The sequence below is a fragment of the Ovis aries genome, chromosome 1 (assembly GCF_016772045.2).
Source record: "Ovis aries strain OAR_USU_Benz2616 breed Rambouillet chromosome 1, ARS-UI_Ramb_v3.0, whole genome shotgun sequence".
Lineage (NCBI taxonomy): Eukaryota > Metazoa > Chordata > Mammalia > Artiodactyla > Bovidae > Ovis > Ovis aries.
In genome coordinates, this window is record NC_056054.1 from 110,863,437 (window position 1) to 110,887,411 (window position 23,975).

The following is a 23,975-nucleotide window of genomic DNA, read 5'->3' on the forward strand; positions in this document are numbered from 1 at the left end:
ATCCGACAAGCTCGTGCACTTTGATCATTTTTGCAGGATCTTCCCCTACCTCCCAGACTAGAATATATCCCTTTATCCACCTTGTTCTCCAGCTGAAGTTTTGAAGTCCAGCCCTAGGCACTCCTTCTCTAAGAAACCTTCCTTCAAGGGATCTCAGAGCATCACTTCTCCCAGTTTTGTGTGAAACTGAATCAGTAATCATGTGCCTCACTCTTCAGTTTTTCCAAATGGATTAATGATCTCCCTAGGGAGGCTGGGAGATGCTGGAAGCGTCAGGTTTAATGCCCTGGTCCTACCAGCGACACACAGTAAGTTGTAATGCACTAAGTGGCTAATGCAGAAGCTGGGGACATACAGGTGGACAAAAGGGACCATGCTTCAGACATCCCCTCAGCCAGGAAGCCAAAAGCGCCCAGTTGGAAGATTCTATATCACCCTGGCTTCTCCATTGAGAATAAGTGCACGTGAAAAAGGGGGAAAGCAAGGGGATGCATGGAGTCACTATTGCTGTAACCCAGGCAAGAGATGACGGCAGCTGGGAGCCGGCAGATAACAGTGGTGGACAAGAGGCTGGTCAGAGGTCAGATCCACTCTGAAGGGAGACAGTTCCTAACAGATTGGATGTGTTGGGAGACAGGTGAGTGTAAGAAAGGTTTTAAGGAAAGACATAGAGGCTATCAACTGCAGTGGGCAAGATGCTGGGGGAAGTGGATCAGGGGCAGGGTTTGGGGCATGCTGAGTTTGAGATGTCTGTTACATATCTAAGTAGGTAGGAGAGCGTGCAGTGTGGGAGACAGGTCTGGCCTGAGTGGATAAATTTGGGTTTTGTAGGCATATCAATTTTATTTATATATTTGGGGTATACTATTATTTATTAACATTGTTTTTCAAGCAATGACTTTAAGTATACACTGGCCATACGTTCAGATTTGATACAAAGATAAATGGACAGGCAGTTCTCAAGGTACAATGTATTCAACGATCACAGACAATCTGCTGCTCTGCTGCACACTCAGAAGCAGCAGGATAGGGACAAGCTGTGTAATTGAAGGAAAGACCCCAGCCATTCGAGACTCAACAGAGGTCACTGGGCATATCCCATTTCAGATGGGTGGATAGATAGAAAGGTAGCGGCCAACTGGGAGATGATTCCCACCCTCCTTCGTCACTTTCTCTAACTGAGTGATGCATTCCTAGAAAGGCTAATGAGTACTGAAAGGAAGGAATCTTCTTTCCCCACAGGAACAATGTTATCATTGCAGATCAGGCTCCTGCCCAAGAACCTGTTGCTCAATTTTTTAATGGCAGTAATCTATTTCCACAAGTCCTTACTAAACTGAGCGAGAAGCCTGCACACTGTACAGGAAAGAGCTTCCTAACGAGCCTGTTAGTCCAAGGAACAGTTCAGCAGAGCCATGCCTGATGTCTACTCGCCCTGGTCCAGAGATCTCCCAGGTCCTGCCTGACTCTGCTTATTGGCTTTCAGGCCCTTTTAGGGAGGACAGTTTTCACATGCACTTCAGAGAAGGATCTGGGGGGATATTCATGGCTTTCTCCATCATGTGCCCCTGAAATCATTGGGGGCATTGGCTACTGTCACCCCAAGTTGGGGGAGGAGTTGATTGTCTGGCTGATTGTCATCCATCACACTAAGTTCAGGGAAGGTCAGCTCATGGAGAGGTTCTGAACTCTTGAAAGGAGTAGATGTTGAGAAAAGAGGTGACACAGCCCTGCACTCGGCGGAAGCCTCATCTGATGGATGTGCGAGGGTGACAGGACATTCCCAGGACAGGGCAGAGATAGCAAAGTCAACACCACTTCCCTTTATGTGGGAGACTGCCCTCATAGAACAGGACATAGCTAGGGCGCCTTTCTGAAGAACTGATGCAGGATGAGAAAGAGGATGTGAGAGGAGGAGAGGGTTACAGGCAAGGAAAACAGCCTCTACCAAGGGACTGAGTCCAGGCGGGGGTTGGGAGCTGAATCCGAGCATTGAGCATTGCGAGGGGAGCCACTTGCAAGTTCAGGAAAGTCACAGCAGGGAGGGCAGGCGCCCCATGGCTGCAAGTGGTATCCAGGCAAAAGGTGGGCGCAGGGGGGCAGGGTGCCCTGACCAGGAGGTGTCTATGAGGCCTGACAGGCAGCAAGTGGGGCCTGTAGTGCATGGAAGGGACTCGGTTTCAAGATGGAGCTGATTCTCCCAAAAATGTTGAAGACAATCTCCGTGCCCTCTGCTAGGAGGGTCCCTCCTCAGCTTTGGGAGAGCTGGGTGAATACTCTGCGGGAGGGGCCATCAGGTCAGTCCTCCAAGGGGCGCCACAGTCGGCACTGGGCCCAGGGAGGCAGTCGATGTGGCCTGATTTCCAGCAGCTGCGAGCAGGCAGATGTGAAAGGTCACAGAGGGCACACCCTGGTCCTGAGAGGCAGCACTGGTAATTCTGGCAGCTCATCCTCAGGCCTGGCTCGGGCCCTGCTGAGCTTGTGTTTCAGGCGCTTCCTGTTATTAGTAGTATCACTATTACTCAGGAGGATTGCTGTAAATATTAATATATGCACATGAGTTCCAGGATTCAGAGGCGAGGCCTGATTCTCCTCCTGCTTTACTACTTACTGGTCCCTGGGCTGCTCACCTAATGCCCTAGATGCTGAGCATCTCCAGATTCAATCCCAAGGCTTCATTCTCCTCACTCTTTACCCCTCCCTGTGGACCTCCCACTACCTCAGCCTCCAACCTCAACCTCGTGCGGTTAAATCGCTGCCTCCAGGTCTGCCCTCCTCTGAAATCACATATTGAGGACTAGGGGCTTGGGATCAACCATTTGCAGAGCCCCTACTATGTTGTGTCTGACTCTTTGCAACCCCATGGACTAAACAGTCCATGGAATTCTCCAGGCCAGAAGACTGGAGTGGGTAGCCTTTCCCTTCTCCAGGGGAGCTTCCCAACCCAGGGACTGAACTCAGGTCTCCTGCATTGTGGGGAGACTCTTTACCAGCTGAGCCACAAGGGAAGCCCAAGAACACTGGAGTAGGTAGCCTATCTTTATCCAGTGGATCTTCCCAACCCAGGAATCAAACCAGGGTCTCCTGCATTGCAGACAGATTTTTTTACCAACTGAGCTATGAGGGAAGCCCCTACTATGTACCAGGTTCTGTTAAAACCATATCACACAAAATAGCCTCTTACTATTCCATTTTACAGATGAAGAAACTGAGGCTTTGGGAACTTATTAATAATGAGGAACCCAGGTCTGTCCGACTCCAAAACTCCGGCTTTTTCTTATGTTGTTGTTCAGCTGCTTAGTTGTGTCCAACTCTTTGCGACCCCACAGACTACAGCACGTCAGGCTTCACCAGCTTCTGGGGTTTGCTCAAACTCATGTCCATTGAGTCAATGATGCCATTCAACCATCTTATCCTCTGTTGTTCTCTTCTCCTCCTGCCCTTTATCTTTCCCAACATCAGCTCTTTGCATCAGGTAGCCAAGGTATTGGAGTTTCAACTTCAGCATCAGTCCTTCCAATGAATATTTAGGGTAGATTTCCTTCAAACAAGGATTGACTTGTTTGATCTCCCTGCTGTCCAAGGGACTCTCAAGACATGACTAAACCACAAATATTTACTACAAGTTTTCTTCCTCCTTCCTTTCTTTCTTTTCTCCCCAAGCTAGCCAATATGGGTCCACCATCACCTCAAACTCAGTTGCTACAAAAATAAGCTTGACAATTTCACCTTCACCCTCCTCTGCTAAGTGTCCTGCCTTTGTCAAGGGCTTTGGTCTCCTCCCTACGTGTTCCATCCTCTGTCCTTCTAAAATACATCTGGAATAAAATAAGTAAAATAAAATAAATCCAGGAAGGCTGCTGAGGGCAATGGCCACGGGTGGCAGATGGGTGGCGGAAGGCTGTTTTGTCCGCTCCCTGGTGGCAGGCAGTGACCTAGCCCATGTTCTTCTAGATCCTCCAAAACCACCACCATCTCCTCACCTGCACAGTTCGATGTCTCTCAACGCTCTTTGCCTTTCAGCGTGTTCTTCTAATATAACTGCAAGGAACTGAATGGATCCATTTTGTTTCCACACAGCAGGAATAAATGAAATGAGTCTTCCAGGTGGACTGGATGGACGAGGAGCATGAACCCCAGAGCCTCACCCAAGGCTCCCTTGGGAAGCAGAGGGGGCAGGACTAAACCTCCAAAAGAATTCTGCCTAAACTGTGATTGAGTAATTAGCTCTCCAAACCCCTTTGTTTCCAGCAAAGCAAGGGAAACAATTAATCCCTCCATAGAGTCACACAGTGTGACTGGGCCTGGAGTATTTGAAATGTAATGGGGCAGCAAGCATAGTTATTCTACCAGAAGCACAGAAGAAAAACCACTGGGGTTTCACACAGTTACGTTTTGGGAACTTAAGAGAGGATGAGTAGAGAATGACTCCCTAAAACCTGAATAAGAGGATCAGAGAGGGAACTGAGCCAGGAAGGACTCAGGATGTCCATGAATAGATTTCTCAGGGTTGGACGTTCTAGGAGAGCCATTCACGGAAGATGTGTGGATGGGAAGTTATGTTGTTGATGGTTACCAAGGACATATAAACTGTCTGAATACTTTTTTATTGACTAGAGAAACTAGAATTCAGTTTTGGCAAGGCTGGGATGCCAAAAGGCAGAACTAGGAAGTGGGTGCCCTGTGTGTCTCTGGGGAAAAAGAGAAGACTTGAGACTGCAGTTAAGATTCCCTCGCTTGAAGCAACGTTTGTGCACACAGCCTTCTGCCTGCTTGCAGATATGGTCTGCCCAAGTTTGGCGAGTCAGTTGTTAAATGTAACCATTATGAAAAATAAAAGTAGAAAAATTTACAATTAAATAAATTCTACTGAGACACAAGAGATAAGTATTCAAAATTAATCCTATCCCAATTAGCCTGCTACAATTCATGACTGTCTTAATTCTTGAGGTTATTTACTTCTGCAGAGATGGTGTGATAGGGCACACTTCTCCTGACTCCACGGCAAGGACATCACATCGGCAGCCTGAAGTCAGCCACGGTGGGAGAGTTTACATCAGGGCAATAGCAAATGATACACATTAGGGCCTTTTGGCCCCCTACACACTCAACTTCGCTCCCAAAACCACTCGTAAACATTTACTACCATAAATGTTCTCCAATACTGACAAGCAGGAAAAATGAAAAAGCCCAAGGTGTCCCTGAAGCAAAGCCTTCAGAGCAGAAACTCCCATCCTTTCTCACCCAGAAGTGACGAGTGCAGTGATCATTTATTTAGGGATTTAGGAACTTCCTGGGCTTCCCTGTTGAGTCACCCTGCCGAAAGTTGTTTCCAAAGTCTCTAAAATCTCTTACTGCTTCTTAATGAGCTTTTCTTGCCAGCACCTTGATGTTCTCACCCTTCAAAGGAAGGCTAAGTCTGAGCATGGCTCCCTGTTTCCTGGAATGGGGAAGATGATGTCATTCAACACAACCTGCACAGCTGGCTGCCTCTGTACCTCCCTTCCTTGCAGGGAGCTGAGCTGGAGGGTCTAAGACTGGGAGAGCCCTCCCCAGGTCACCCTTCAATCTCCAGCCTTAGGGCAAACATGTGCTAGGCCCAGCATCCTGCTGAAGTTCTCTCTATGAACAAATCATCCTACAGGAGCTGTTAAATGTCTCCAAATAAATGAGGGAGGGATGGTTCCTGCAGTTCTCTGCTCCCCTTACTTAGTCCCCTTACTCCCTCCCCTTACTCCCTCCCCATCCATCCTCAAGAATCCCCACCTCCACCCCCCAACCCCCAGTCTAAGACATCTCTCCCTGGCTCCCTCTGTTCCACAATCGTCTCTCCTTTCTTTTGTTTTTCTTCAGGAGAAACTGTGAATGCAGTCCCCCCACTAGCACAAATTATGCCATCGAGTTTCCCACATTTGAGTAAATCACAGGGGCATCCAAAGTGCAATGGGTGAGCCTTGCCCTGGGAAAACCACCTTTGTGATCACGGCGTCGCCCCTGCCATCATCTCTCCTTTCTCTCCCCAAACTCTATCAAGGCAGAACCAGAGATGCCATTACCCTTTTGCAAGTACCCAAGCCAACAAGAAGGGTTTCCTAGTTACGTACAACCAAGCAAGGTTTCAGAGCTTCCTCTATCAACAAACTCTGAGGTCCATCCATTCCCCACAGTTCACATGGCCACAGGGTAAAGCAGAAAGACTTCAGGAGCCCTGCTTCTCCTTAAGAGAAAAAGAGGCCAAAAAAAAAAAAAAAAGAAAAGGAAGCGCTATGCTCTCAGAGGCAGGTGGCTGGGCAGAAGCAGGTAGAGCAGAGTGACCATTCTCCTCAGAAGACCCTCAACCCCTAAACCAGGCACAGGTCCAGTCGTGTGCCTGTTGCAATCATCCAGTGTGGAGTACAGCCACTTGGTCCATTAGAGGCAGCTGAACTGAGAATGTGATGCTTAGGGCTCACTAAGAGTAGCACTTGGACCAAGGGATAAAAACAACGTGAGGACCCAATTTGAGTTCAACAGGAGAAAGATATCTCTGACAGGCAGAGGCCAAACGGACTGATTTGGGAGGTGCCACTGCAGGTATTCAAGAAGAGGTTGAAATATCTTTTGTCAGGAATGTAGAAGCAGGAATTCAAATGTCAGGGAAAAAGCATGATGCCTAAGAGTCAAACATGCCTGTTATTACCTGTGACCTTGGTTAAGATACTTAATACCTCTGAGCCTCAGTTGCTTCATCTATATAATGGGATACTGCACCTCACAGGATTAAATAAGACGAAATATCAGAAAGCACCTGGCAGTCAGAGAGTGCCGGATAAATGTCAATCCCCGTTCCATTAAAAAGGGGGCGGCTGCTGCTGCTGCTGCTAAATCGCTTCAGTCGTGTCCGACTCTGTGCAACCCCATACACAGCAGCCTTCCCCGTCCCTGGGATTCTCCAGGCAAGAACACTGGAGTGGTTTGCCATTTCCTTCTCCAATGCATGAAAGTGAAAAGTGAAAGTGAAGTCGCTCAGTCGTGCCTGACTCTTAGCGACCCCATGGACTGCAGCCTACCAGGCTCCTTCATCCATGGGATTTTCCAGGCAAGAGTACTGGAGTGGGTTGCCATTGCCTTCTCCGAAAAAGGGGGCTAGGTTAGATGAATTTAGTCTTTCTACTGAAACCCTTCCTAGTGTTGAAAAGGATGGCATACATCTGGGAGAGATCAGGAAGTCGGGATTTGGTAGGTGAGAGGAGAAGGAAGAAAGATGCTGAGAATGGTCAGGGAATATTCAGAGAGGTCATGCCTGCCGGTTCCTTGTTTTCTCTTTTGATTCCTGGAATAAAAGAGAAAAGCAGGATTCTGGATTGAAAATCAAGCCTGAGCAGTCTCCGTTTCTCCATCTGCCTAGGGAAAGGGTAGGATTAGACAGCCCCTTCCAGCTCTGACTGCTCCCGATCAAGGAGCGTATGGGGCACACGTCGAGGAAATGATACTGGACAACAGGAAGCAACGACCCCTCCCCTACCCCTGAGCATAGCCCACCACCCTGATCCCGCGCCCAAACCTCCGTGGAACCACAGCCACCTCAGTCTCGAATCTTACATTTTCTTTATTGTGCTAACACTGCTGCCTCAGAGCTCAGCTCTCACAGTCCGCAATTCAGTCCAGGTCCCCACCCACCCAGCCCCCGGGGCCCTCTGCCTTGGCTGGGGAAACGGGCCACCGGCTTCGTGCGCTCTCGGACACTTCCTCCTCTCTCCCTCTCCACGGGCCTGCAGGCTCCGAGGATGAGGAGAGGGCCCAAATGGCCTTTCTCTGCCTTCTCCCGCCCTCTCCCACGTTTAGAGGAGGCGGCTCAGCCGCTCGACTCAGTTCCCGAGGGAAACGTCCTCAGCCCTCGGCCGCCGCGCGGCCGGGAGCAGCCGAGGTCGGCGCCGGCCGGAGCGCGTCCCCCGCTGCGAGCAGAGAGCCCCGCGCCCCGCTCCCAGCCGGGGCGCAGCCCAGCGCCGCGCGCTCACACCAGCAGCCCGTCCTTGCTCTGCCGCGGCCCCTCGGCGGCGCCGCTGGCGGGCTCGGCGCTCTTGACCTGGACGTAGACCGGGGACGGGCCCGCTTCGCAGGCGGCGGCCGCGGGGGCGGGGCGGGGCGCCAGGGCCACGTCCTCCGGGCCGCCGCAGGGCGCAGGCGCGTACTTGCGGCGCAGGGAGTGGCTGACGTTCTGCGTCGGGTGCCCCAGGAGGTGGGTGACGCGGCTGCCGCGCCCGCTGGCCTTGCACCCGGGCGCCACGGCGTCCTCTCTGTGGAAAACAACAGGCGGGCGGGTGAGCGGGCTCCTCCGCGGCGCGGCGTGGGCACGGCCTGGGCAGAGCCGGGGGCTCTTGGCGGTCTCTCGTCTCCCGCGCCTCCCTCCGCCTCGCCTCGCCGCTCAGCCTCAGCCTCGACCTACTCTCCCCTCTGCCCCTTCCTGGGCCCGCGGCTCCGCAGCGTTCCCGGAGCCACCGTCCCCGTCCTCCTCCGGACGGGGCTTGTCCACACATGGCCGGGCCGCCCACGGCAGGGCAGGCCGCCGCATGTAGGCGCCCTCCTGTCCCCTTCTGATGTTTTCGCAGAACCACCAGCTCTGATAGAAAGGGAACCTTGGAGATCCAGAAGGAGCTGCTTTCCCTGACCTTCTTTCCTTCCTTAACCCTGACCTTGCCCTCTCTCTTCCTCTTTTCTCATCTCTCCTCTCTTAATCTTCATCTTTTTCTCCATCCCCAGGGCATTGCAATCATTAGCACTCCTAGTCTTGTTCTATTTTTATTTCTAGTTTGTTTCTAATATAAGTTATTAGCACTATTCTTAATATTAATGAACTCTTCTTAAATAGGCATGTCCAAGAATTCTCACCGGCGCGATACAAGGGAAAAGTGAAAAAATAAATACAGGCCCTGCCCTCCAGGAGCTTACAGTCTAGACAAGACAGAGAGGTGCAAAGACGAGAGGGAGGTGGAGGGCAGGGGAGCAGAAGTGGAGACTGGCAGGGGAAGGAAAGACAAAAGCCATGCGATGAGTGGCCAGTTGACATGCTGCGGTCCCAGCACTCCGTGGCGATGGCAGGCAGGGTGGGGGTGGGGGTCCCAGCCGGCCGGTGGCAGGCAGGGGTGAGAGGGAGCAGCGCGCCGGTCCCCTGCCGCGCAGCAGCATGCAGCATGCATCAGGTTTTACCTGATCTCATTAGACAAGTCGCCGCAGGCCCCTCCGCCGACCCCGCGGCCGACCCCGCCGCCGTAGCCGAAGGTACCGCGGGAGCCGCCGGCGCCCCCGCAGCAGCAGCAGACGAGCCCCCAGATGCCCACCAAGAGGCAGCCCAGTGCGAGCAAAGAGCCCAGCACTGCGCCGATGATGATTCCTATGCGCCGAGTGTCTGGGGAGAGAAGTAGAGACTAGTCAGGCTTTCTGCAGCCTGGCAGGTGCTTGGCTAACCCGGAGTGGCAAGCACAGGGCTTCTGTGTGAAAAAGGATGGGTGATCCAGGGGGTCCCAGGGTCCTTGGACACACAGTGAGGAATATATGGGGAGAGGCAGGTTAACTCCTCATATTTGCATGTTTCTCCCAGGGCTTCCTGGCTGACCTTGGCAGAGCTATATGCATTGATGAGACCCATAAGGCTGAGCCTGCTGAGACTCCAAAATACAGCCCAGCTTCCTCCCATCCAACCCTCCCAGCCAACGAGCCATTGCCTGCACCCACCTGAGACCTTCACCTCCACCACACACACGCTGTAGCCCACGTGGTTGGCCACTGTGCACTGATACAGCCCATCATCCTTGTAGGAAATGTCCTTCAACACTAGGTCACCGTTGTTCAGGCCTGAAACTGAAGGAGCATCAGAGGGCAATGGTGAGGCCAAGGGGCTTGGTGTTTGAGAGCTTCACCCCAGCCTAGACCACTGCAGGATGGCCCAGGTAAGGAGGGTGTATGTACACACAAAAGTCCACCCCACTGTGTCCAGGTGAGTCACCTTCCCCTGCTGAAAGAGAGGCAAGGAAGGCCCCTTTCCCAGCAACAGGAAAGAGACCATGATTTCACTCTCTGACCTTAGGGAAATATGCCCCCTCCCTGAGCCTCGGTCTCCTCATTTGTACAGTGAGGACCGGGTTAGACCAGAGGAATTCTAAGGTTCCTTCCAGCTCTGATCATCTTTGATTGTGAGTACCAGTCAGCATCTCTCTGTGCCAGCAGCTTTACACACCTCATCCTGTTTAATTCTCACACACCCTTGGAGGATGGCCCTTACCATTCCCTTTTCATGTACCGTAGAATGAAACCACGGCACAGAGAGGTCAAGCCACTTGCCTGAGCCTTGCTGCCAGTTGTGGTCCAGCCAGAATGCAAACCCAGCTCTATCTGAAACCATCCTCTTTCTGAATTAGTCATACTGCTTTCGACTGACTCTCCCCTTTTGCCTTCTCTTCTTCCCTCTATAGCAGCTTCTGGAACAGGCTCAGAGGAGGAGTCTCCCACAGTTGATGCCGCTGATGAGCTAGGGAAGCCCCAGCAGGACCCAGCATCCCCATCTTCCCCTTTCCCAAGGCCCCTCACCTTGACTGATGGAGCTGTGGAAGGACTCCTGGTAGGAGAGCTCAGAGTGGAAGCTGTGCTGAGAATGGTAGGACCCAGCACGGTAGGGGTGAGTATGCCCGCTGATCTTGGCCCACTTGTAGGTGAGAGGTGGGCTGCCCCCATTGGCAAAGCACTTCAGTACCACATCATTGCCGTGTGTAAAGTGGCCCTCAGACCAACACAAGGGCACCGCAGGCCGCGCTACAGGGAAGAGGGTAGTTGTGAGCCAGGGCCCAGCCGAGAGGCAGAGCCAGGCTCAGGGTGGCCAAGGCACCCTTGATTCTGAAGTCTGGGGAAGGGGATCCCAGAGGAGTCTACTCATACCTTGGACAGTGATGATGACCTTCCGGGTGGCTACAGTGGTCTTCTTCACCCGGCACTCATAGGTGGCTGTGTCGGAGACTTGCAGGTTCGAGAGGGTAATGGAGGCATCGTACTGGCTGGGGTCTGAGGCTGCAAAGCGGACCCTCTGCTGCAGATGGGGGAGGTTGCCATGGTTGATCCTCTTGTCCTGGTAACTAAGGAACTGTGAAGAGAAGGAAACAGAGATGGTGAGACAGGCAGAGCCAAGGATTGGCTGTCTGGGGCAATTCACTGAACTTCCCTGAGACTCAGCTTTCTTGGATGAAAAACGGAAATGATAATGCCTGATCCACTGACTTTTAACAGAATGGGTGAGATCATATGAAGTCAGGCACTCTCTGCCTAATAGCTACCTCTCAGGGGCATGTGAGGATTAAATGGGATGAGATTCATAAAGCCACAGGCACACAGAGAAGCTGGATGGTACTCAATCAAAGACTATCTGAGCTGGAAGTATAAGGTCGGGCCAGGACAGTGTCTATCTTCCTTTTGGAGTGGGGTGGGAGGAGGTGGCCTGACTGACTGGCTTGATTGGAAATTACACAGCTCCTCCCCATTGCCCCATTCTCTGAGAAGCCTTGGGGAAAGTTCAAGGGCTGGGTTTTCTTATTTACCCTGCAGTGTGCTAGCTGCCCAACAAGTAAATACTACGAAGTGTGGAGTAAGGAGAATCACGTACCCAGCACTTACCACATTCTCCCGATGTGAGGGGTCTGAGTTGACTTGCTTCCACTCAATGTCCAGCCCATTAGGACCGTAGTCCTCAGGGTCCAGGATGTAGGGGCAGCCCAGCCTCACATTGTCACCTTCTGCCAGGTACAGGATCTCCTGGCCATCCCCGTTGATCCGTACAGCAGACAGCAGCGCTAGGATACAGGCAGGGCAGATGGGATAAGGGGTGCTGGACCAGGGCTTGGGTGATCAGCTTCAGCTCCCTTCTCTCCAGCATTCCTCATCAGTGGCAGCCCGGGCCTCAGTGCGGTTTCCTCAGGGAGTAGGGCCTGCTCTCAGAGTGTGCATGATTTGAACAATGCATATCTGTGCTGACTTGTGTTAGCATGTCTGTATTCTATAACTGTGTAGAATTGCAACTATACTATTTCTATATTGTATATATATAGTTGTTAAGAATGCTTGTATATGGGACTTCTCTGGTGGTCCAGTGGTTAAGAATTCGCCCTCCAATGCAGGGGATGTGAGTGTGATACCTGGTCAAGGAACTAAGATCCTACACGCTGTGAGGCAGCTAAGCCCATGCACCACAGCTGTTGAGCCAACACGCTCTAGAGCCTGTGCGCCACAACTCGAGAAAGCCCATATTCTGCAGTGAAGACCCAGCACCGTCAAAATAAAAATAATAAAATTTTAAAATAAAATATGAATGCTTGTGTGTATGCATGATTATCTATGCGTGTGTGGATATGTCCACATATGGACACTGTGTGTTTATGGGTGTTTGTGGCTGCTTATGTGTACTGTAGGGAGATTTATGCACATGGCTAGGTAGAGTGTCTGCTTCTATATTTACATGACAGTACCTGTGGGTGTGAGCGCGTGTGTGCCTGTGTGTGCACATCGAGTTGTTAAATGCTCTGATGGAAGCGACTAGCTGGTTAAAAGCCACATCTGTCTGGACCAAGTGAAGTGGTCGTATCCAGAGGCAGGAGGATGGACACCATGACCTCTGGAGTCCCCTTCCGGCCCAAGGAGCAGAAGAATGGGTAGTCTCTGTGTGTCTGTGTATGACAGTGCATGTCTGCAGCTGTGTGCCCGTGTGACAGTGTGTGCCTGGCTGTGTAAGTGCTCTGAGTGATAGTGTGTGCCTGTGTGCAGCTGTGACCAGGAGCTTGGCTGCATCCGTGTGTGACAGTGAATGACGGTGCTGAGACCATGGCTGCAGTCGTCTGTAGTATAGGACGGGTGAGCCTTGCATGAAGGCATGTTGCGTGCTCTGCGTCCTGCCCCCTGTGTGATCCTGTGGCTCAGGTACAGCCACCGTCACATGCTGGCTCCACTTGGGGCCCCTCCCGCTGCCACTAGCCCTAGCCTCACTGAGTCAGCCCCGGGTGAGGAGCCAGGATCTGGAAGCTCAGGACTGCTCTCTCCCTCCCTCCCCTGAAGCCCCAGGCAAGTGCTAGCCCCAACTGGTTGGACCTACAGAGGAACGCGAAGTTGGGTGGGGGGGGCGGTGCCCAAAGGGCCCCAACCCTGGCTGAGGGGGCAGCATGCCACCTCCCAGTCTCCAGCACCCCCTTGCCCCCGGCCCCTTGCCCAGCCTGGCTCACTCTGCAAGAATCAGCGAGTCCTTTGGCATCTCAGCCCCTGGTCTCAGTTGCCCATCCTGCTTTTGCTTCTCTGGCTCTCTCCCGGGACCACCTGCACACTTAGAGAGCGTCTCACACACACAGGATTATACATTGTCACAGCCAGAGACATCAACACATAGACACACTCTTACACACCTTCAAAATGCGGATACCTACCTATGAAGTCCCACCTTCCTATACACAGAGACACTGTCAGATCCACACAGCCACACAGACACACAGACACACACAAACACAGGTACATATTAATCCGGAAGATACACCCACTGCATACACTGGCAATCCCCCATGTGCATTCATTCAAGACTAAGCTACAGAAGCTTAGCCTGGTTCTTAGAGAGCCAGCAGGTGCCCTTTCAACAGCCGCAGCACCACAGGCATCACTGAACCTGCCCCTCAGGATCCCAACTGGGCCATCAGCCATGCCCTGAACCCGCCCCCCAACCCTGCTCAAGCCTCCAGGGTAACCCAGAGCAGGCAGACTAGCTGCTGGGGCTCTAACGGGACTTGATGATGCCTTCTCTAGCCCCAGGCCATGCAAACACCACCCCACTCCTGAGATAAGGATCCTAACACCATCTGCCAGGTCCTGGGCTGGCGCGAGGCAAGCCGGCAAGCCAGAGATGAGCCAGAGCTCAGTGGAGTGCAGAGGCTCCACCCTGGGGAAGGACTGCCTGTCGAAAGCAACCAACAAGAGAATGCTCTCCACACCCTGGGAGCCAGCTGGGCAGGAGGGTAAGTATTCTGGGCAGGGGGCTTGGGAGGGAGGGATGGACTGAAAGAGAGTGTTTCCACCCTGCACTAGGCAGAGTGTCTGCCTTTGTTCCAGGCCAGGGAGCCTCACCCTAGCCTTTCAGTCTCCCTAAATCTCTCTCAACCTCTTCCCAGCCTTTCTGCACCCTCTTACTCTCCTGGGGAAGTCATTCCTGGCATCTCACCTTCACTCCTCTTGCTGTGGTCCTAAGGAAGTACCTCCAGGGAGTGTGAGAGGAGAGAGAAGCTGGGGGGATGGAAGAAGACCAGAGTGGAAGAGCGAGAGTTGGGTGCAGAGACTTGGAGAAGGGGCAGGGAAATCACAACAGGCTTGCCAAGGAAGAGGACAGATGTCTCAATAGCCGTGTCTACTCTCAGCTTGTAAGTCCTTTGTGAATTTGTAAGCTGCTTCCAGAGCCATGAACCCTCCTTCTGCAGATAAGGGAGGAGAAAGGAAGGGAGGGGAGAAACGGCAGCCCCCACAAAAGGTACACACGACACACAGAGATGTGCCAGGTCCCCACAGCACAGCTTCCACAGTAAGCTCAGCCAGGCCAGCTCCCACCAGACAGAGAAGGGGTTGCAGGCTTGCTGCCAGAAAGGCAGTCACTCACAGGCTCCCCCCTCCCTGAGCTCCTCCCCTGTGCCCCCTCAGCCTGCACCCTGACCCCCGAGAGCATCTCAGCCATGTCTACCAATGCCCACACAGATGGGGGCAGGCGGCCTCGATGTCCAGTCCGGAGCCCTGCCCTCCAGGTGTGTCCCAGGGAGGGGGCTCTGGGAGTCACCTTCCCTGCCCTCCCCAGGCTCACCCTGGACAGGCTGGGTGCTACCCTGGAGCTCTCACAGTGCAGGGGCCCAGTCCTGCTGGAAGCAGCCCATTCTTTCTCCACCAGCCCAAGGCTCTGCCCTCTTCAGGCAAGTGGGCTGGGTGGGAGGCCCTCCCACTGAGACCAATAGAAAAGGGATCTTTCCAGGCTCCTCCTCAGCCCCCACCCCCAGTTCCCATAGTAACTCCTAGTGAGCCCTATGCTCCCATTCACAGCATGTCCAAACGTGTGTGAGCCCCACAGGTTCATGGGCACAGTGAAGAGCCATCCAAGAACACATGCCCCAAACCTTCAAGTGCAGGACTTTCCTGGGGAGAGGTCCCCTTGGCAACATCCAAACCCCAGCCCAGCAGGGCGAGGGTGGGCAGCACCCTGCCAGGGAATCCGAGCCCACCTTCCAGGCTCCTCTGTGAGCCCCTCATTGCCTTTCTCCTGTGCATCCGGCTTCAGGTGGGCATCCCGCCCCTGCCCAGCCCCATACCTGGGCTCAGGCACGCGAGCAGAAGGTGGAGTGCTCCTCGGACTCCCATATCTCTAGGTTTAGTGCTTCCTCCGCCGGGGCTGGGATCCCTGGGGCCGGTGGCTGGGGGCCGGCGGCTGTGGGTGTGTGGGGACAGGTGAAGGGAAGGGGAGCGGAGGGCCCAGGAAGGTGCAGCAAGTGCTCTGCTGGGGAGCAGCCGGAGTTATTTCTACAGGAGGGAGGGGGCCTGGTCCCCGCCTTGGGGAGGAGTCCCAGGAGCCCTAATTAGCAGGGTGACAAAGAGTGGCCTACCCAGGCATCACCCAGCCCTTCCCCAAGCTCTTCCCTATCCTGAGAGAGGCGCAGGACGGCCAGCGGGACTTGTAATTAGGCACCTGTTAAACTTCCACTTCCTCCTGGCCCCATCCTCAGGGTGACAACAGTCGCCCAATTTTACAGCGTCCACGGAGCACCCCTCACCACTCATTTGTTGCCTCTTCCCTCAGGGGAATGGAGAAGAAGGGGAAGCCAGACTGGGGATGGAGGGGTGACCAGGAGCTAAAGGCTGGCGCTGACCCCAGGGCACTGTGTCTGACACGCAGGATCCCAAATCCCATGCCCTCCTCGTTTCCCTGACCCTGCAGACCCCCTCCCACCCAGGTCAAGACCTATGGGAAAGGGCACCAGGGAAGGGGACGCTGGGACTGGAGGGAAGGCCCCAGATGAAAGGGACCCAGGACTTCAAAGGGCGTCAGGCCTCCTGAGCTGAAAGGAGGAGGGGAGGGGTCTGTGGGGAAGCAGGCCTTTCCCCTGGCTGCCCGCTCTGGAGCGCTGCCCCGCGCCTATACCTGAGACAGGGTCACCCCCAGGTGCAGGGGATCCTGCAGAACCGGGTGTGTTACAGGGGATCCAGCCCCCCACCTCCCACACACAACTAAAACCAGTTCAGTGAGGCCTACAAGGAGAGGGCCCAGTGGGTGCAGGGGGAGTGAGGGGAGTGGACGGGCGGGTGAGAGGCTGCTGGGGAAATGAGCGCCAGGACGGCAGGGGAAGGGGCGTGCCGTTGAACATGTACAGCCCTCACCAGAGTGTTTGCTGAGTGGCACCAAGCCCCTCTTGACACCTTCCTTTAGGGACAGAAGGGCTCCCTTGCTTCTGTGCACAGGAAGACTAAGGACCCTCCTGATGTGGACGGTCATCCGGGTGACTAAGCGCCCGCCATTCCAGGCAGGTTGGAGCTGGGATGAGAAGTCCTGCTGGGCAGGGGGAGAAAATGGAGGGCCAGCTCTTGCTCGTTGATCCAGGGGGTGGGGAGTCCCAGAACAGGCCTTGGGCCTCTCCTAGACTCCAGGACTGCCCCATACACAGTGGTAGGGGCCCAGCGATGAGTGGCTTTTTTCAACAATTCAACCCTCTCCAAAGGCTTAGAGGTCCTGCCCCATCAATGACAGGGGCACAGGAAGGGGATGGGGAAGAGTCTTGGAGAGAGTCACAGGGCTCAGGACGCTGCCAGGGCCCACCCCTCTGGGAAAAATAAGATAGAACAATAAGGAAGCACAAGGAGTCCACGCTGGACTCTCTGCATTCCAGCCCCCCAGCTGCACTCCCAACAATAACAGGGTGCTCCGGGGCCCGCGAGTTCTATACTGTAAATGTCCTTATTTCCTTATTCACTGTAAGGATTATGGGATTGGCCTGCACACTCTGGAGAGCACAGATCATTATTCCCACTTTACAGATGGGGAAACAGAGGTCTGGAAGAACACAAAGACTCAGTCTAGGTGATGCTGCTACGGCCTGACTAAGTGGAGAACAAGCAGGCATCCTGACTCTCAGTCCAGAGTGGACCAAGAAAAGGGCATAGCAATCCTGTGGGTTACTAGACCCACTCATGGGGAAAGGCAATGATAGGTGGAGGGGTGAACAGGTGGGGCCAGGAAGAGGGGGTCTGAAAAGAGAGGAGTAAGATTGTGGTTCCTTTAAACTGAAATGTAGGGCTGGATTCCGAATTTTAGCTACTGTTAGACTTGGAGAGAAGGCTGGAGCTGAGATTAAGATTGAGGTTAGGTGGAATGAGGAATGAGGCTGAGGTCAGATTTGAGGTTGGGATGAGAGTTAACGTTGGGATTAAGGATAGAACTACAGCTAGAATTGAGGCTAGGCTTCATGGCTGGGATTCGTGTTTTGATAAGGAACAGGGTTTTAGTGTCATCTACAGCGTTGCCTGGGAATGCAGTCGAAGGCAGGCTTCAGATTGATTTAGGATTGGATTTAGAGCTGGGTTAGACTTGAGTTTGGGATTTGAGTTAGAATAGGCATGGGAAATCGATGGGGAAACAGTGGCAGACTTTATTTTGGGGGGCTCCAAAATCACTGCAGATGGTGACGGCAGCCATGAAATTAAAAGACGCTTACTCCTTGGAAGGAAAGTTATGACCAACCTAGATGGCATATTCAAAAGCAGAGACCTTACTTTGCCAACAAAGGTCTGTCTAGTCAAGGCTATGGTTTTTCCTGTGGTCATGTATGGATGTGAGAGTTGGACTGTGAAGAAAGCTGAGTGCCGAAGAATTGATGCTTTTGAATTGTGGTGTTGGAGAAGACTCTTGAGAGTCCCTTGGTCTGCAAGGAGATCCAACCAGTCCATTCTGAAGGAGATCAGCCCTGGGATTTCTTTGGAAGGAATGATGCTAAAGCTGAAACTCGAGTACTTTGGCCACCTCATGGGAAGAGCTGACTCATTGGAAAAGACTCTGATGCTGGGAGGGACTGGGGGCAGGAGGAGAAGGGGACGACCGAGGATGAGATGGCTGGATGGCATCACAGACTCTATGGATGTGAGTCTGAGTGAACTCCGGGAGTTGGTGAGGACAGGGAGGCCTGGCATGGTGAAATTCATGGGGTCGCAAAGAGTCAGACACGACTAAGCGACTGAACTGAACTGAACTGAACTGAGGTTGTGGTTAGAGTTAAAACTTCGGTTAAAGTTACATGGACAGAGGATTCATGGGGATCAAAAATGAGGATGTATTTATGATATAGAAAGACCTCAGCCTTCATTCATTCAGTATGACTTTGGCTGGAATTTCCATTCCTTTCTTCTGTGATAATACCAGTGGCACATGTCCAATGGGGTTTCCAAATTTGGGAAAGAGTTCTAAATACATGCACGCCTATCTGAAAGATATAAAGCAACTGAATCACATAAGAAGTACAACCTCTTAAATTCTGCTCCATGACCTAAGCTCACCATCTGGTCAAGCTCCCAGAAGGGCGTTTGGGGAGGGGATGCAGGAAGTTATATCGGTGAGTGGGGCTCTGACACCAAATGGAACTCGACAATGGGGTCCATCAGGGGCAGTTTTACTTGGGTGAGGTGGTTCCTGGTTTTGAAGTCGAGGAGATTGGCACTAGGGGAGACCAAGGGCCTAGATGCTCCTGAGAGAACAGCCACTTTTGAGGTCTCCGTGCAGGGGCTCCTCAAAGTCTCAAAAGGCAGGACACATTGTTGTTCCCCTTTGACCCACTGAGGGCTAATTGCCACCTCCTTGCAATCTGGGGCCCATAAAAGAAGCTGTTGGCATTTCTGCCTTGCGCCTGAGCCCTGCAGGGGTTTGAGAGGGTAGTATTGGAGTGATGGCATTGGGGTATCTGCTCAATTTTCAAAGCACAAGTCCAGCCCATGGCCCTTCCCTCTGGGATCAGCCCACAGCCCCCCTTTCTCTGTGACTGTCATCGTGGGGGAGGAGGCCCCCTCCCCCAGTTTTTCCCTCCCTTTTCCCCACCAGTCTCCACTCCAAACATCCCATTGCCCCACCCACTTCCTTTTCAGGTCCTATAAATGTCTGGGCAGATCCAGGAAAGTATTGGGATTCCCTGTGTGCCCCCATAGAGAGAGAGAGAGAGAGAGAGAGTGGGAGAGGCAGAGGTTAGTAAAGGGGCAGGGAAACACAGATGCCATCCAGGTGGCCCACCCAGAAGCTGAGAGAGGGACAGGAGGCAGAGGATCCAGGCTACAGTCTGGAACAGAGTGCACCAATTTCCAAAAGGGCCCCTTGTTTTTCTTTGAGAAATCCATAGCTCCCTAGAGGAGAATGGCCCCTCTATCGTGCACGCACGCACACACACAAACCCCGCCAAACTGGGTTGTATTTGCTTCTCTTCTAAAGCAGAAACAGACACTCAAAGACAGAAACTTGGAAAGGCGTGAACAGGAGTACAGAGGCAGAGAGAAGAGGCAGACAAGGACCCAGAGAGGCCCAGAGGCTGCTTCTGAGAGGAGGGGCAGCCCAACCCTAGAACACCGTGGGGAGCGACAGGCTCCCCCCATCTGCCTGGACCTATCCCCAACCCCTCCCCCAGGCCTCCTAGGCTCAGCTTCAAGCTCCCCATCTCCCCTCCAGGGCCCAGGCTCACCCCTGTGACATCCAGGGAACAAACAGCAACCCTTGGAGGGCTGAGCAGAGAAAACCTCCGAGGAAAGGCTCTGGTGGCAGGAGAGCCATGGGACAGACAGTCTCACTCTCAGAGAGGGCAAACAGAGGCACCTGGCACACAGCACAGAGAAGCATGGGAACCCCAGCTCTCAGTGACGGTTTGGTGTCGGAGATCCGCCAGGTGAGGTCCTGCTTGGACAAGAAGAATGGAGGTGCCTAGGGGTGGTAGAGGTGCTATGATGGGAGCATGTCGAGTTCAGACAGGGAAGAGTTACAGTTTAGAAAAGGCTTCCCAGGTGGCTCAGCGGTAAAGACTCCACCTGCCAATGCAGGAGATGCCAGAGATGCACATTCAGTCGCTGGGTCGGGAAGATCCCCTGGAGGAGAAATGGCAACCCACTCCAGTATTCTTGCCTGGAGAATCCCGTGAACAGAGGAGCCTGGTGGGCTACAGTCCATGGGGTCACAAAGAGTTGGACACAACTGAGCGATTGAGAACACAGAGAGAAGGATAAGATCCATGAGTGAGGTTCAGTTTCAGAAACAAGATTAGGGTTTAGGGACTGAGGCCCCGGTCAAGGCTAGAGGGCAAGAGTTTCTGAGATGTGAGACCCAGGGTCTCCTTACGTCTCAGCTCAGGCTTCCCAAGGCTCAGTGATTCCTGCTCATCCACTTCAGAAGAACGGGGACCCTAGGAGGGAGCCTGGATACACCCAGATTTCTGCCAGCAGGAGACATCCTGGAGCTGACCTACAGTCAGAAGAGCAGACAGCCCCGAAATTGTGCCCATCGCTGAAAGGAGTGGTCTAACCTACTTTATCAGCAGAATGTCTTAGCAAAGTGAGGCTGCTTAAACACTATAAACTGAATTGTTATCAAGGGAACAGTGGAGGAAAGAAGAATTCACTTTGAAAGACTATGTGAATCCCTGATGACAAACCTGAAGAATTAAGAGTCCTTAAGGATAAAAGGGAACTCACCTCAATGAGACCATTTCTTGCAGAACCTTCATCCAGTCAACAAACCAGCCGGGCCTAGGGTCTAGGCCCTGGGGAAGCAACGGTTAACACAATTCTGTCTTCTGGAGCGCTCAGTCTGGAGGGGGAGACAGACAAGGGAAGGGGCACCAGCTCCTATCACAGGCTGATGACCTCCCATCATATGTGGCAAGACCCCCTGGCGTGGCAGAAATGACCTTTAAACACTGATCTGAAGGATAACTAAGGATGTACTTGGTTTGTCTGAGAGTGGAAAGAGGTGGCCGGCAGAGTATTTCAGTCCTTGAAAAATAAACCAGAGCCCTGGCAGACACAGCAGAGGAGAGAGTGAAGTTAGAAAAGACAGCTGATGGTATTTTTGGACTGAGGAGGCACAATCCTTGAGAACTGAACCTCTGGGGACCTTCTACCCTATCTGCCCAAGTGCCCCCTGGGGTCAGAGCTAGACCCCGGGATAAACCAGGCAATGAAGACAGATCATCCTGGACCATGTATGTTTGCATGCGGGGAGAGAGAGACCTTGTGATAATTACCCTACATGTCCAACAGGACTTTGATCTTCGGTATCAGTATTTATACTGGTTTTAGAAAAGGCAGAGGAACCAAAGATCAAATTGCCAACATCCGCTGGATCATGGAAAAGCAAGAGAGTTCCAGAAAACATCTATTTCTGCTTTATTGACTATGCCAAAGCCTTTGACTGTGTGGATCACAATCAACTGTGGAAAATTCTGAAAGAGATGGGAATACCAGACCACCTGACCTGTCTCTTGAGAAATCTGTATGCAGGTCAGGAAGCAACATGAACTGGACATGGAACAACAGACTGGTTCCAAATAGGGAAAGGAGTATGTCAAGGCTGTATATTGTAACCCTGCTTATTCAACTTATATGCAGAGTACATCATGAGAAATGCTGGGCTGGAAGAAACACAAGCTGGAATCAAGATTGCCAGGAGAAATATCAATAACCTCAGATATGCAGATGACACCACCCTTATGGCAGAAAGTGAAGAAGAACTAAAAAGCCTCTTGATAAAAGTGAAAGAGGAGAGTGAAAAAGTTGGCTTAAAGCTCAACATTCAGAAAACAAAGATCATGGCATCTGGTCCCATCACTTCATGGGAAATAGATGGGGAAACAGTGGAAACAGTGGCAGACTTCATTTTGGGGGGCTCCAAAATCACTGCAGATGGTGACTGCAGCCATGAAATTAAAAGACGCTTACTCCTTGGAAGAAAAGTTATGACCAACCTAGACAATATATTCAAAAGCAGAGACATTGAACTGTGAAGAATTGATGCTTTTGAACTGTGGTGTTGGAGAAGACTCTTGAGAGTCCCCTGGACTGCAAGGAGATCCAACCAGTCCATTCTGAAGGAGATCAGCCCTGGGATTTCTTTGGAAGGAATGATGCTAAAGCTGAAACTCCAGTACTTTGGCCACGTCATGTGAAGAGTTGACTCATTGGAAAAGACTCTGATGCTGGGAGGGATTGGGAGCAGGAGGAGAAGGGGATGACAGAGGATGAGATGGCTGAATGGCATCACGGACTCGATGGACGTGAGTCTGAGTGAACGCCGGGAGTTGGTGATGAACAGGGAGGCCTGGCATGGTGAGATTCATGGGGTCGCAAAGAGTTGGACACGACTGAACGACTGAACTAAACTGAAAATATAATTTTACTTTATAGAAGTAAAATTTGCCTTGGGTTCTGCCACCTGGATTCCCCAACACATGTCCCCAGAGGGAGCTGTGCTTCCCCTTGCCCACTGCTCCTGAGTGGTTTCCAGTCTTGCCTTATTTTCCTGGAATTTGCCAGGGAAGCTGTGGGGAGCCTTCAGATAGCAGAGCAAAGCTGGGTGTGTGTCTGCTGCTAGGCCTTGCCCACTAAGCCCTTCCGACCAGCCCGCACTCTGCCCTCCCTGTTTGTTTCCTGTTGCCTGGACACTGGGAAAGCAGAAGGTGGTGCCAGAGGGGGTGGGGCTCGGAGGCAACAGAGCTTGGCCAGGGCTGCCTGGGACGGTGAGAGTGTGAACTGTCAGGAGAGCGACATGCCCAGCCCAAGGGATAAGTGGAAGATTTCCCAGTTTCCCCCACTTCCTCCCCCCAACATGCTTCTCTCTCCCCTTACCAAATGCTCAGAAGAACACTGTGTTCCTGAACTGCACACGCTTCCCCCAGGGTGTCAGGCTGCACAGTAGCTGGGGTAGGAGATATCTGGAGGGGCGTCATGACGAAAACGTGAACTTGTTTTATGCGGTCCCAAGAAGCAGAACTAGGACCCTGGAGAATGGTCAGGAAGACATGCAGTGACTCCATGTTAAGAACTTTCTGAGCATTGGGGCTGATCTAAGACAGTTTAGGTCTTGCTTTATGAGGTAATGAGCAGCCCATCTCTTAGGGTGTGCAAGCTCAGATGGTCCAACCATTTGATTAGTTTACAAAGAAGTTTCCAGGGTAAAAGAGTCTTGGATGTCGTTTCCAGCCTTGACCTTCTATGATTTGGCGCTCACTCCCACTAGCTCCTGGGACAAAGCAGTCTTTCCCAGGATCTGTACAAAAAAGCTCATGAGCTCTGGGCAGTTTCTCCAACTCCCCACTCCCACTCAGCCCCTTGACTCCTCTTTCCAGGGACCCTATTCCTATCACAGTCTCAAAGTCATCCAAGCGCAGGGAGGTGATGGCTCCCCTGCTCCCAAGAGGATGTGGAGAATGTGGGAAGAAATGCAGGACTGGGAGCTTGGGAGCCTGGAGGCTGAGGACAGTGGGAAGGTCTAAGCTATTTAAAGCCAGTCAAATCAAGAATCACTTAGTCTTTTCTGGGACTCTAGATTTCTGTGATGTTGGAAATGAATTTCTCCCAGGTAACCGTGGTGTGATTTGCCAGGATCTCTCTCAGAGGGTGGGAGAGGGAGGGAAAGGGGGGCAGGCCACCTTGGCAGCAGCCTAGAATGTGAGAGAGACGTCTGGTCTGGAGTGAGCCACCCCTCCCCACAGTCCTCTCCCAGGCGCCTAGGTCCCCAGAAGCAGCAGTGTGGGGGGACGAGTGAGGAACCAGAGAGAGGCACTCCGTGGACTCTACACCCAGACTTCTTGTCTGAGACTCCAGCGTCTCCCCTCCACTGTCACCTCAACAACTGCCACCCTTCCTCACCCCAAAAACCCTGACTGGCTTTGAAATATCCTGAGCGCCTTTCATCTGAGCTTAGTCAAAATACTTTT

General features: G+C 52.7%; 1 protein-coding gene and 1 pseudogene across 1 annotated transcript; both read right to left on the bottom strand.

Annotated features, from left to right (window-relative positions):
• Positions 1-817: 817 nt before the first annotated feature.
• VSIG8 (V-set and immunoglobulin domain containing 8) lies at positions 818-15,519 on the bottom strand. The gene is made up of 7 exons (XM_027976905.3): positions 15,339-15,519; positions 11,638-11,813; positions 10,909-11,110; positions 10,564-10,785; positions 9,712-9,837; positions 9,187-9,385; positions 818-8,276 (listed from the first exon to the last, which is right to left on the bottom strand). Exons 1-7 carry the CDS (start codon positions 15,385-15,387, stop codon positions 7,994-7,996), a joined length of 1,257 nt encoding a protein of 418 aa, XP_027832706.2. The 5' UTR covers positions 15,388-15,519; the 3' UTR covers positions 818-7,993.
• On the bottom strand, positions 5,851-6,004 carry LOC114110865 (U1 spliceosomal RNA; annotated as a pseudogene).
• Positions 15,520-23,975: the final 8,456 nt, after the last annotated feature.